Source organism: Paracoccidioides brasiliensis, assembly GCF_000150735.1.
Source record: "Paracoccidioides brasiliensis Pb18 unplaced genomic scaffold supercont2.2, whole genome shotgun sequence".
NCBI lineage: Eukaryota > Fungi > Ascomycota > Eurotiomycetes > Onygenales > Ajellomycetaceae > Paracoccidioides > Paracoccidioides brasiliensis.
This window is the reverse complement of record NW_011371359.1, coordinates 2,010,703-2,023,976: the sequence shown is the minus strand read 5'-3', so window position 1 is coordinate 2,023,976 and position 13,274 is coordinate 2,010,703. Positions and strand designations below refer to the sequence as shown.

General features: G+C 46.4%; 4 protein-coding genes across 4 annotated transcripts in view; 3 read left to right on the top strand and 1 right to left on the bottom strand.

Annotated features, from left to right (window-relative positions):
- Positions 1-1,220, top strand: part of PADG_11321 (tRNA ligase) — a gene marked incomplete at both ends in the record, with an annotated part of 3,103 nt that extends 1,883 nt beyond the window's left edge. The window contains 2 exons of the mRNA XM_010759577.1: positions 28-696; positions 756-1,220. Of these exons, the coding sequence (XP_010757879.1) occupies positions 28-696; positions 756-1,220 (1,134 nt within the window). The remainder of the gene's footprint in view (positions 1-27; positions 697-755) is intronic.
- A 3,375-nt stretch (positions 1,221-4,595) lies between these two features.
- On the bottom strand, positions 4,596-4,931 carry PADG_01827 (uncharacterized protein; the record flags this gene model as incomplete). Its single annotated transcript, XM_010758788.1, has 1 exon — positions 4,596-4,931. The coding sequence occupies one exon, from the start codon at positions 4,929-4,931 to the stop codon at positions 4,596-4,598; it is 336 nt and encodes a 111-aa protein (XP_010757090.1).
- Positions 4,932-6,248: 1,317 nt separating this feature from the next.
- PADG_11320 (uncharacterized protein) lies at positions 6,249-6,491 on the top strand (the record flags this gene model as incomplete). Its single annotated transcript, XM_010759576.1, has 1 exon — positions 6,249-6,491. The coding sequence occupies one exon, from the start codon at positions 6,249-6,251 to the stop codon at positions 6,489-6,491; it is 243 nt and encodes an 80-aa protein (XP_010757878.1).
- A 4,859-nt stretch (positions 6,492-11,350) lies between these two features.
- On the top strand, positions 11,351-12,982 carry PADG_01824 (uncharacterized protein; the record flags this gene model as incomplete). Its single annotated transcript, XM_010759290.1, has 1 exon — positions 11,351-12,982. One exon carries the CDS (start codon positions 11,351-11,353, stop codon positions 12,980-12,982), a length of 1,632 nt encoding a protein of 543 aa, XP_010757592.1.
- Positions 12,983-13,274: the final 292 nt, after the last annotated feature.

The window sequence follows — 13,274 nt, the reverse complement described above, 5'->3', positions numbered from 1 at the left end:
AAATTATTTGGCTGGGGACATATCCAGAATGATAATATTCAGGGTCCCAAGAACCGCCCAAAGCGATTTGCACAGGAGGTAAACAATTCCCTCGTAACGCATAGGGTTGTCATCGCAGACCGCAACAACCACCAAAAGCGGGAAAGAAAGCAGATCATGGAGGATGTTCAGAGGGCTGTACCAAATGCTAAATTTGTTGCTCTCCATTATGTCCATGAACCTAAGGAAATGTTGCTGGGTGATATCAGGCAAGTTACTCAGGCAAGAGTTCTTGAACGAGGCGATAACCATCAGACCATCCAGGCCAACAGCAAAGGCCGGGACTCCGTAATTGCGATTATGGAAGGCTTCTTGAATCGATTCGAAGCCGTAAACATAGAATCTGACCCTGATTACGGCTTTGATGAAGTAATCGACTTAAACGTCATGGCCTCTACCCGTGAGAACCTGGAAAAAGTCATCTCCGTTCTACACTCCACGTTCCCTAAACTCATGAACGGCAAATTGCCAACTTCATCCGATCTAGACGACGCAATCGACGAAGTCATGAAGAACTACATAGTTGAGACAAAACACGACCTCAGCTTCTCAAACAAAAAGAGCTCGAAACGCTCTCAACAAAAGAACTCGAACCAACTCGCCAAACGCCTCGAATTAACTCGCCAAACGCCTCGAATACTTCAGAATATCCCTAAAGTCTACGAAATAACCACCTTCTTTCTTCACTATTCCCACCCTCCACCTTCCCGAGAAAGCAAAACTATATAACACCTCCGAAACTCTCGCGCATCCAACCCTCCTTCCACGTAACCCTAATCCACCGCGCCTCCCAACCGACCCAGCCAGCCATCTGGACCCATTACCAAGATCTCTACAAAGCGGCCATCCAAAAGCAACTCAACCAACCAAACGGTGATGTAGTCGAGACCCCAACCCTAGGCACCTGTCGTGTTCGAATCGAGCGTCTAGTGTGGGATGACAGGATCATGGCGTTTGTGGTGCGCATTTGCCCACAAGAGGGAGATTTGTGGCCTTGTGCGAATGATATCCCGCATATTACGGTTGGCACTGCTGCGCCTAACGTGAAGCCGAAGGAGAGCAATGATTTGCTGAAGCGTTGGTTGGAGGTTGGGGCTGGGGAAGAGACGGGGATTTGGGAGGCTGAGATAACTTCTGTTACGGTGTTGGAGGGGACTGTTGGAGAGGAATTGAGGAGGTGAAATTGGTTTGCGGATTTAAGAGGGCCGGCTGGGGAAATGGAGTTGAGGATAAGATCGGATGGGTGGTTTTTGTGATTATTTTTGTTCCATTAGAAAACTTCTTCCATTTTATCGTTGATCTCCTATGCCTAGCTGCGTTCCCATGAGACTGTATCCTATGTTTCGAGTTATTCATATCAAGATCTAAAGCCCGTGCTACATTTGAAATTGATGGTAAGTAGAAGGAATAAGATGAGATGAGACGTCGCGATTCCCTACCAAGATATGGGTGGATTGCGGTGACAGGAGAATGGTGTCAATCCACTCTTGCCTACATGCAAAGATATCAATGTTTTCCATTCTTAAAAATGATATCGATACTTGTTGTTGATGTATGTGTGTGTGTGTGTGTGTGTGTGTGTGTGTTTTTATTTAACGCCCGGTTAGTCCACGTGCCTTATGGGCACGTGATCTAGTAGAGTCCGCGTCGAACTATAGGGCGGGTAGAGCTGCGCCCATAGGCGACTACCTATCTAGTAGCTATCTTACAAATGAGGCAAAAGGGTTGCGTATTGCTGCACTGGCAGAGCCCATGGGTCAGTTGCCATAGAGCAGAGGTTTTGAGAGGTTTTAGGTTTGTGGGAGGGAGGTAGGGGAGGTGGATAGAAAGAAAGGCAAGGAAGGAAAGAAAGGGGAGGAAAGAGAGGAAGAAGAAGGAGATGGTGAGGAAGATGGGAGCAAGACAGAGGAGGGGATGGTCTGTGGGATCTGATCTGGAGGTGTGTGATGGCACATTGGACAGATATTCTGATAGAAGGCTGTTTCTCTTAGCCAGTTATTGAATTCTAGGGCCCCACGCGAGGTTGCCAGTGTCTCACAGAGATTGTAGATAGGCCGGCGCCGCTTTGCTGCTTTTCTTGCAAGAGTGCAATAGTAGAAATGTTCTGGGGTTTTGCTATGTCTGCACTGGCAGTAGCACTCTGCATCTTCATGCTTAAGGTGGCTGTGGTAGGCTGCAAAGTCTCCATGACCTGACCAGGCGGCATAGAGCTTTCCTAATGTGAAGTGTGAAAGTTTTACCTCTGTTGAGGCTCTCTTTAGTGGGATCTCCAGCTCCATATAGTGTTTGAGCTGATTTTTGGCCCAGTAGTTCTCAAAGGCCCGTGTGGTTTGTTCCATAGTGTGCTGCTTTATATAAGCTAGAGTGCCTATGCTGTCAGGTTGAGGTACCATGCTTGCACTTGCTGCCTGCGCTGCGGCTGCTTTGGCTTCAAGATCTGCCTTTTCATTACCAGCCACGCCTGCGTGGCCTGGGACCCATCTAATGACCACCCTGCTCTGAGTGGCCAATGGGAGCCTATCCCTGCTCTGCCAGGCCTTTATGGCTTTCAGAAACTGCGCGAAGACCTGCTGGCTAGAGGTGTTTGGCACAGATCAAAGGGCTCGTGCTACCTCCAAATTGTCTAGGCAAATGTAGACGTTGCTGGCAAACTTCGCCTGAGGCGAGACTTGTTGACGTACTGCGGTTGAGATTATCCATTTGATAGATGTCGGACACTTCCGGCACGTGACCTGCTTTCCATCATAGTCGTTCTCGTAGCATGCAAACTCTGCAATCAATCAAGCTTGCCATTCTGTCAGATAAGCGGTATTAGGTAGCTTCCATCCATCCATTGCTAAAGGAACTAAAAGAGATGACAAAAGGGAAAGTGATGATTTGAAAATGTATCAAAGTAGAGGGGAACTAAATTTAACATAGAACAAAACGCTTATCTAATAATAATCATACAGAATCTTCATGTGTTTTGCTCGAATGCTTAAAGAAACATCCAATAAAAATAGCCAAAAAAGAAATAGAAAAATCTTAAGTGGCAACAGCTAAGGTATATAACGATCATAATACAGTTTGCTGATCCCATCATGAAAGTAACCAGCAGACATAATTCGAAATATTGCTTATGCTAGTTCAAACAATCATGCAAATATAAAAATTCAAGGGGGTATTACGTCGATATTCGTTATGCTTCCTCTCTCACCATCCTTTAAATCTCCCCTAATCGTTCATCCAGGCCGTAACCCTGCCTCCCCCAACACGCGCAGCAAGTCTCAGGCCGGTGCTACCCATCGGAAAATAGCTAACGAGATACCAGACAAGCGCAACAAGTTGGAAGATGGAGGATATCAGAGTTAGGATTGTAGAATGGAGCTGTTCGGTGACGTCAGAAAAAAAGTTAGTCGGATGACTTTGTAAGGAATGATTTCAGACAGGTTTCGGAGACGGGGGGATTAAAATAGAAAATGTTGAAGATATGTTTAGAAAAACAGGGTATGGATTTGCTTAGCAACCTGTTATGGTTTCTGATATGATTACCACGGTGGAGCTTGCGGTGAAGAAATTAGTGCAAAATGGGGGGGGAGGGGGGAAGAGAGACAAATGTAACATGTCCAATTCAAAACTGCGAAGCACGCACGAGCCACACTCGAGGGTGGAATAGAGATAATAGTGGGAAGGACTGAATGAGGTATTTCTTTTTTCTTTTTCTTTTTTTGCGAATAAGAGGAAATTGGATAATATGCAAATGCGGACGCTATGAAATGATTCCAAATGGGGAAATATATGCATGAAAGTCCGGAGTATGGAAACAAAAGGGTAAACTTACTCCGAGAGCAGAGTATAAAGTTAAGGCAATGGATATAAAATATGCGGCTGTGAAAGGGAGGCGAGTCCCCGACACTAAATGCCTGGCATACTGCATGGCCCCCATTAGGACGGCCCAGGCGGTAAGAAAGAGTATGGATCCGACGGACCACCTTTAAAAGAAATGTTAGCTATCAAAAATGTGAGCCATCTTGAATCCCAACAGAATGACGTCTGAGCTTGATGTTTTAACTTGGCATTTCAACAAGAAGTGGTAAAATGTCGGAGGGTAGGATAAATGTGCCGACGATGGTATGCTGGCGTGCAGAGAATGAAATGAAGAAAGGGACTGGTCCACAATAAGCCGAAGCCGATATTGGCAGCGATTCGAGTCATTCAAGCCCCGATGCATTGCATCTGGGCCTTGTCCGTGTGTGGTGTGCGGGCAAAAAGAAAAAAAAAAAAGGACATACGTCATAGCATAAAAGGTTCAACGCAGAATCAGACAGGGAGTAGAACTTACAGGACAGCAAATTTTCTAGGTCTGAATATCAAAGGGAATAAAATTAGTCCTATGCAAATTCCAAAACACACCAGAGACCCAATCATGCAGCCGGCAAATATCAACATTCGGTCCCATCGAGTTACTGCGCAACGAGACAGAAACGTTAGCGTTTTGAACACCGCGAATGGGAAGCTGAGAACAATACACTGCCATTGCATTTGGAGTCCTGACAAAATCACCCTACGGCAGAGGTTCATGTGAGACCGCGCGGACGCAGGAACTGAGGTGTGTCACTTGCACCCTGGCCATAGAGATGACATGAAATCGACTGTACGGTCTTAATGAAGAATAAGTCATGGGACTCACAAGCAAACCATGCCTCCTCTTCCTCTCGCCTCGTTGGGAGCGGTAATGGTGCTCCAGGACCATCTTGAGCAGGAAGCTGAACATAACCGCGGTCCGCAAAAGGGTTAAGTGATTGAAGTGACGAGAATATCGAGTTCGAGGATTGGTTTGTAGGTGCGGTTTCTGGCTCCCTCCTAGCCCAACCCAAGGAATTCATCGAGTCACGAAACGAAGCGGATGCCATCTTCTACAACAGCTGTGAGAAATGCTTGCTAGCGTTTATTTACTTTTTCAGTCGTTTTTGCTGCCCAAGCTTCTTTTTGAAATTTTCCAGCCTCGCTCAAAACTAGATGCACGACGTCGTCTAACGAAACAGCTAGCTATCGGCTCGCTTCCTCCCGAGAGATCTGCATTCCAAACCAGGCCAGAACTGATAGGTGTCCTTCAACGCAACTGAACTATCTAGCTATGCATGAATATATGTAAATATCTCGCGCAGATAATATACAGCTAAAGAAAAACGTGGTGGTGGGTAAACTGCTGGTCAGATGGTCAGTATTCATTGGACAACCTCTTGTAGAAGTGTCTGCAGAGTACCTGGGATGCGGGGAGGACGGGGAGGAATGTCGAGATCCCAGAAGTACACCATGTCATTTTCATTCAAGTGCACGAGATATGATGTAATTGTGCAGACTGACCTTGTGTGTCTGCTGGTGTCCTAGCCAGCAGGAGAATTAATAACGCGCAGTAACAAGTAACAAAGGTTGCTGACGGTGGGAGCAAATGAAGTGGTGGTCCGGTATGCTGGGATGGAGAGATCACCGCAAGGATACGAAGGTAGCAGCGGTAATATCTGGGGATGCTGGTCAAAGACTGTGAATATCTAAACAACCATGAGTTAGCTCGGGGTCAACATCGACTGAGGTTTGGGGTCAGATGATCATTCTAAGGGTGGTGTTGCTTCTGGCGGAGGAGCAAATGACTTGGCCGGGATGCACAAACCTTGGGAGTTTCCCTCTTTGAGGGTAGCTACCAAAAAGACCCTAATAGAATCGTTTACTTGGATGGCATAGGTTTTTTTTTTACCAGGACGGATATGTAGCTGAAGAATGGTGTCTGACCGAAGCACTTGAGCAATTAACTGCCAACAGCGAAAGTTGAGGTTGAATCTGACGTTTGAGGTTGGCGCGAGATGCGGCTCCGTGGAATGGTTTGAGGCTGGTGGTTGCTTAGTCACACATAGTAGGGCCTCTAAGTTTAGGTTTGCAGCCACAGCCCCGGTTTAGTTAAGTTTGTTGGATTATTTTGGGGAACAATCAACTAATTGTTACGGTCCAAAACGCTCTTCGTCTGCCAGTCCATTGCAGACATGATTATAGTTCGCATGGTTTAGTTAGAGCTTTAGACCTCAGACTCACTGAATCGATTATTCTGATCGGTAAACATCAGAAGTTGAAATCTAGCACCTCATTCGTCCTCGGTGATCGAAAGGATTTTCTAATTCCTTGACCTTTGATAAGAACTTGGTACCCATTCAGAGAACGATTTCCGGCTTTCGCCAATGCTCCTCCAACCCCGGAAATCTAGCATTGACCTTCATTCTAACCCAATAGCCTATAAGCGAGCTCTGCTTCCCGAAGGTTTTCAAGTTGCTGATTCGAGCCTTGCTGACGGGAGTTGCCTTGGTTCTACCCAGGCATGTGGTAACGAAAATCAACGGATGCTGCTTCCACTGGAAACTTTTGCGGCGTCGCTTCAAATTTGTCGAATCACCAGCCAGGATGAACTACACACCCCGGACTAGCTCGTCGACAACCGATGGCATGCGTAGTGATATGTCATTGCTTCCTTCGTGCGCAACTGAGACACGGTCGCTGCTCTGAACCTATCGACAGACCGGCATTAATAAAGAGAACATTTTGCCACATAGTTATAGACTTTTATGTCCTACCCATATCCCAACTAACAGTCAAGACATTGGTAGCGGATAAACGCGTCCGTTGTACCAGTTCCTGACAAAAAACTTTGACGAGAGAACCAAAACGACAAGCGTATATTCACCCTTGCGCCCCATACAAAAATTACGTTCAAGGATCATGGCACTTACGAATCTTGTTTTAGCTTCCCATCACAATTCGAAGACCGGGATGCCGTACGCACTTCTGATTGTTGTGGGTATTCCTTGATATGTGAATTGACGGGCCCTTGTATGACGTGAAAACAGGGATCTTCTCATTTGGTTGGCACTCATCCAGAACGTAATTCAATAGTGGCAACCCAGCTGAACCTTCATGAATTAAAGAGTGAAGAAAATGTGAATAGATGAATGCCAAAAGAGGTGATGGCATATTTTGTTCTTGAGCCAATTCAAACCAAGTTTGATCATACATGAAAGGTATTAAGTTGCTTGTTTAGAAGCATTTCAAGAATGGTTATTTCAACAACTCAGAACACCCTGCAATAATACCCTCCCCATATCCACCGCCATTCCTCTAAGTTGCCGCACGGGAACTCCGTATCCTTCCCGAAAATGTCCAAGCTTGCGGTCTTGCACACTGGAGCATGGAGATATTTTGGAGTAAAACCTGCCCACTTTGAAGTTCTAGTTCTTGGAATAACAAAATCAACATATCTCTGGCATTTTCTGCGTCTTTGCTCTATATCAGTCTAGATTTGACACGCCATTCATATGGGGAAAGTCCTGCTTGGCAAGAGGGTTTCCAGATTTCGCAATATGTGTGGTTCAACGTTGACGATCCGGAACTCTAGATTGGGGTGGTTGGATGGGAGAGGGTTGTTGGTAATTTTGGCCTAGTTCATCGATCCGGATACGAGATGCCTAGCGTATCTTGACCCGCTTGTTCCGCTTTCTGGAGGGCGCTCTCCGAGACCTCTTGCGCGGCCAGGTGACAACTTCGATACCTCCACTCAGAGAGACTTAAGAGGGTCTATTTAAGTATCCATCTAGGTGCTGGTAGATCTAACTTCTTGTCATGCTCGCGACATCCTTAAGTGTCTGTATTTTCTAGAATGCAAGCTGTCCAAGTCCAAGATGCATGTCAGTTCTGCAAATGCTGCCTTCTTCACCTTTTGATCTTGCTTCTGGATCTAACTCGTGCAGTTCCAGTCCGTCGATCATTTTAAGGCATGCTGCATTTCAACAGGAGCTTGCAGATTAACTGCCAGGTGTAGACTGATATCAGATTAGCTGCCAAGTTATTCTTGTTCATTTTGATAGAAAAAAAGACTAGTTATCCTGTCCTACTTTTAATCTTACTTTAACATTGAACGTCCCAATATGCCTTCTGTATTCACCGTGTATGCCTAAGTAAAAGGTTGATGAAAACCCGCCTAGGTAGAGGGACTCACTCGCCCGCTGGTCAGGAAATGTATCTCCTTCTCCCTGCTCTCCTTACGCCCATGCACCCCTTGAACACGCCTGAATCAACCCCACCACCAAAATTCACAAGCCAAATGCTATTTTCACTTTTACCCTGCGCCCCCTTGACGTTTATTCCCCAAGTCAGTTGCTGGATGGTATTGTGGGCTTCATGATACTTACTCACACCCCCCTTCTTCCACCCCTTTTATATCAAGAGATATGAAATTAGTCACATTGCCTAGACTAGATTGCGACAGCTGACGATGATTGACACCGGTGATCTTGGTTGCCTGCCTACCTGTCTTGTGCATGGGGCTTGATCTTCTTGTCTCTTCCCTTCCTGCTTCACACCATCTGTCTATGGTTTTCTCCACCCATTCTTCCACCTGCCTCGCTACTTTCGGTGCAGCCACAGCCCTTTGCCCAGATTTATAGTAAAAATCGGCATACCAAAAACCTGATTTTCTGACTGCTAGTTGACTGGTTCAGCCACGAAAACCCGAGTGTGGGCGTGCGCGTCAAGCATCGTAATTGGTGTTATACCTTCCTGCCAACCTAATCAACTAAACGGAAACATTTGTAAAAAGAACGGCGAGAGAGATATTTATATAGACTCCGGATGAACAAAAGTAGACAGAAGGATGAGAAGGAAAAAGCAAGCTAGTTTCAGAAAGCAAACCTCGTGGATATCTAATGATCGACGCCTTGCATGACCAGCGCCGTCTATATATCAAATGAGAGTTGCAGGACAAGCCCCCGCTGGTCATAAATGTGTTGCCGCGCCCCCCCTTTCCCCCTTAATTCTCTCCTGTTCGTTGCTTCCCTTGCCTCGTCTTATTCTGTCGAAACTTGCCCTTGCTTCTGATGAATCGGTCTTCTCCCCGTGTCCCCAGTGTACGGTATCGTTTGTCTCGCTGCTTCAGTGACATCCCATTTTATCTTCGATTATCATACCATTCTGCAGCCTATCTCTATCCTCTCCTGTCTTCATCATCACCTTTTATTTATCGTTTTCACTTAGCTCAGCCAGCGCATCTGGCTTCCTTCCTCTGCAGCATATTTGATATATGAATTGTGTTACAACATCGCACTCGACCAACCAAGTCAAGCAGTAGTTCATTCTTTCGTCGCGGTCGACATATGGAACATCAAGCCCTTGCCAATCAACGGGCGTAGGTATAACATACTCTCCAGCGGCTGCTGACTGGACGCCGATCCACTTCGACTTATCCGCGTCGCTCTCTCGTGTGGTGTTTCATAGACACCCGATAACCCAACTAGAGTATTTATCTGAAAAGCGCTCGAGTTACGCCAACAGCGCAAAAGAGTTCGGAGTCTGTCTTTTTGTGTTGCTTATCCCTTAGGCATTGCATTGCATTTGCACATTGGGCGCAAGCGACTTGCATCTTGTCGTACGGGTACATCCACAGGCGGTAACGCAACCCCGCAGTTAGATTGTTACATGGCTAGCCGTTAGATCGTCAAGATACGCTATTGATCGATCGATGATTAGTCGAGTTTAACACGGAGTAAGTGAACCCGTCTTTAGTTGATATCTCTGTTTTGAGTTTTCCCTTTCCCTTCTTTGTTTCCTTTTTGTTTATTTATTTCAAAATGAATAAAATAAACACACTTCACCCAGCACCATCATTGTCATTTTGAGGCAGCCCATTTTATTGAGTGGTTAGATTTTGTGTTTTGTTGTCCTTGTTGGTTATTTGTTGTTATCATTCATTCCACCCCGCCAGCCCCCTCACCCACACTACCATACCCCTCAGCAATCTGGCGAATGAAGCCATCATTCATTGCCCCTTCGTGAGATTTGCTTCTCCAGCTTTTTGGTCTCCACTCCAACGCTTCAGCTGCTGTTTGATGAGATGGATCCCGTCTCGCGGTTTTCGCTACTTATTTAGCGGCAACCAGAGCAGCCCAAGCAAGTTGGCGAAGCGAATCGTCTTAGCGCTCTTGCAATCATGGACTGCTATTTGACAGAGTTCCCCCGCCCCCGCTCCCTTATCTCAAGGCTTGAGCAACCAAGGAAAAAAACGAAACTTCTTGGTTGACTTTGAGAAGTGAGAGAGGAAGCAGAAGAGGACTGGACATCTGGCTAAGCAGATGGTGGTGTTGAGCTGCAATAATCCTTTTGATGCGAGATCTATAAAATACACAACACCCAGGTTAGTTTGGCGGGGACAAGGCGAGCAATACCACTCATACCTGGTACCGCACTAAAGCGGGAGGGTGGTGTATGGTACTGTACCGAACCCCACCCCCGTATCCGAGCTACTGTGTAATCTCCACGCCGATTGCCTCCAAGGGCTGTTGCCAGCGTGGTATTGGGCGTATTTTTGTTTTTCTCCTCGCTGGTTTTCTATTTTCCGCCTACCACTTCAATCTTCCCCACGGCGTCTTCCATCTCTCCACGACAGTTATATACCATCACGCTGTCACCACCTCTACTCTCATTTCATTTCTTCCCTCTACTGCCAAGCATTACACTCCTGCACTTCCTGTTTATTCCCATTTGCGCATACTGCCCTCTCTTACTGCCTCGTTTCTGCCTTCTCCAAAGCGCGCCCTCATTTTTGCCCCAAGGCTGTGACTCCTCGATCGATGTCTCACAATCTTGAACAGCCATGAAATCCACAAACACACAACATAGATATATCTGATTTTGATACAGTCTTTCCCTGTTCCAGTCCTCCCTTTGATCCTTTAAAGTCGGCCAATTGCTTAAAATATAAACCTCCGCAACTCGAACCCTCCCATCATTCTCAAGAGCCTTGTTCTTCGGGATCGACTTTTCTCCTGTATCTACCCGTTGTAGAACACGGAAATCGCTATAAACTGTTCCAAGTGGACTTACTGATCCAAGTGGACTTACTGACTCACAGCGTTTACGATTATCTTTTATCCCTGCGTGCTAGGAATAGTCTACGCTGTCTTGGCGAAAAAGGTATGGGGTTCCCCTTCACCCGATATATTATTAATATAGAGGCTAGGAGAATATATATTAGTCCAATTGCATGACGACACACCTTTTTCCCCCCCAAACCATTTGATATTCCCTTTTCAAAGTCATACGGGGTTGACTGACTGACTGACTGCAATGTATGTCTGTAGATTTCTCCCTCGATCTTTAAAACATTTCCTGTCTCTTGAAAGTTGCTGTCTAAAAGTCCCGCTTTGCGGGTTCAAGTTATTGTTTTCCTTGCTGGTTTCCAAGATTAGCATCAGTTTTCCACGTCACAACAAACTGTCATCTTGCTGCCACAACAAGTATGGCTGAAACTACTGCCTTTATCAAACACGAGCCAGACGATCAGCCTAGCAACCCGCATCAATATTTGATGTCCTCAACATTTGGAATGCCTAGTCCCTCCTTCGGATCTAATTTCGGAAATCCTGGGGGGAACGAGGGTATTGATCCTTCAGAACTCTCAATGCAGAATGGCGGGTTCATGTCCTACCCGTTCAGTTCACAACACAATTTATCCTCGAGTTTCAACCTTGGGAATTCAAGCATCGATACGGCAGAGCTTCTGGATTTGGATCTCAATGGGCAAGGCGGCGTCGGTCGTGATAACAGCCTGAGCTTTGTCCAAGACCCACAACGCCATCCTACAGGCATCTCCATGAGCCACCAGGGACAAATGACTAATGTCTACTCAAGCACCCCTGAAGGAGCACCAATCCAAAGCCCATATGTCCGCAACAACTTCAACTACGAACAGTTTCGAGTAAGCCACGGTCAACAAGCTACGTCGCCTCATGTGAGCCTGAACACTCATTTCGACCAACACTACGCCAATGGACGGCCAAGTTTCCAAGGTATTGACCGAAATTCTACTGATGCACGAAGTCCAATGACACCAAAAACACCTGCCATCGCAGGGCTTAATATCGGGACCCCGGAATCTGGCAGTTTCCCTTCCCAACCAATGCGGGTAGTGAGTCTCCAGAATCGACACCAGAAAACTTTGTCCAATCAATGGGACGGTACCCCTGGCAGCGCTCAGTCTTTGATCGAATCTCCCATTTCATCCCCAGGTCACCTATCTCACCATACGGGAATATCGGAAATATTGAAATCTGGAAAGCATGCTTCGTTGCCTGCCAAGGTCGATTCCGTACATGGACATCATCAAAATAGTTCCCAAACACTGGAATCACAGGAGGCCAAGAGAAGACGTCGACGGGCTTCGCATAATATGGTGGAGCGTCGGAGACGTGATAACATCAATGAACGGATACAGGACCTTTCCCACCTTGTCCCTCAACACCGTTTGGAAGATGACAAGATTCGAAAGCAACTTGTCAATAACTCAGCGCTGGCTACTTCTACTGGCGGATCTGGCTTGAGTCCCCCAAATGCTGCAACATCGCTGCTTGCTGGAGGAAGTGGTCGCCGAGCTACGCCAGGAAATATCACTATGGGTCTTCCCATCGAAGAAAAGGAGAAGGGCCCCAACAAAGGCGACATTTTAAATGGTGCTGTTGGCTGGACGAGAGATCTAATGTGGGCAATGCACGTCAAACTACAACAGGAAGATGAGCTAGCCGAGTTGATTGCATCGCTTGGCGGTACCTGGCCATTCGAGCAGACTGAAGAGGAGAAGCGTATGCGCACAGAGCTAATTGATGCCATGGAGAAGAACGATCCGAATACCTTCTTCTACAGTCGAGCTCCAGGAAGTGGTCTCCGCGTCCCCAAACACACCAACATTGCCGGAGAGGCCCTTCCGCAACAGAATCAAACCGATACCTTGAGTCCGCAGAGCCTTAGTCCCGGCTTTCACAGTGGCGGGAGCGGAAACAATAGTGGTGGAACCCATCCACAGTACTGGAATAGCTCTGGCCATGCTGGAATGAGTTTCAAAGAGGAAGACGAATACTCTATGGAAATGAACTAGGACAAATGACATGCACGATTATTACCTTTTTGCCTTGATTCAATTAACTCTCTCTTTCGATCAATTGCGTCGCTGGCGTTTGCCCATGGATGGATGGGAGAAGTCTTCGGGCTGTGGGGCGTTTTATGGACGGACCCGGTAGCATCTGAGGCGGTTTTGTTTTTCTTTCCTAATCATCTTTTGCATGTCGCTTAAATCTATAATTCTCGCTAATGGTTTTTCTTTTTCTTTTTTTTTTTTTTTTTTTTGAATTTTCATTTCAATTTTTTGTCGATTTTATATGCACATTCTT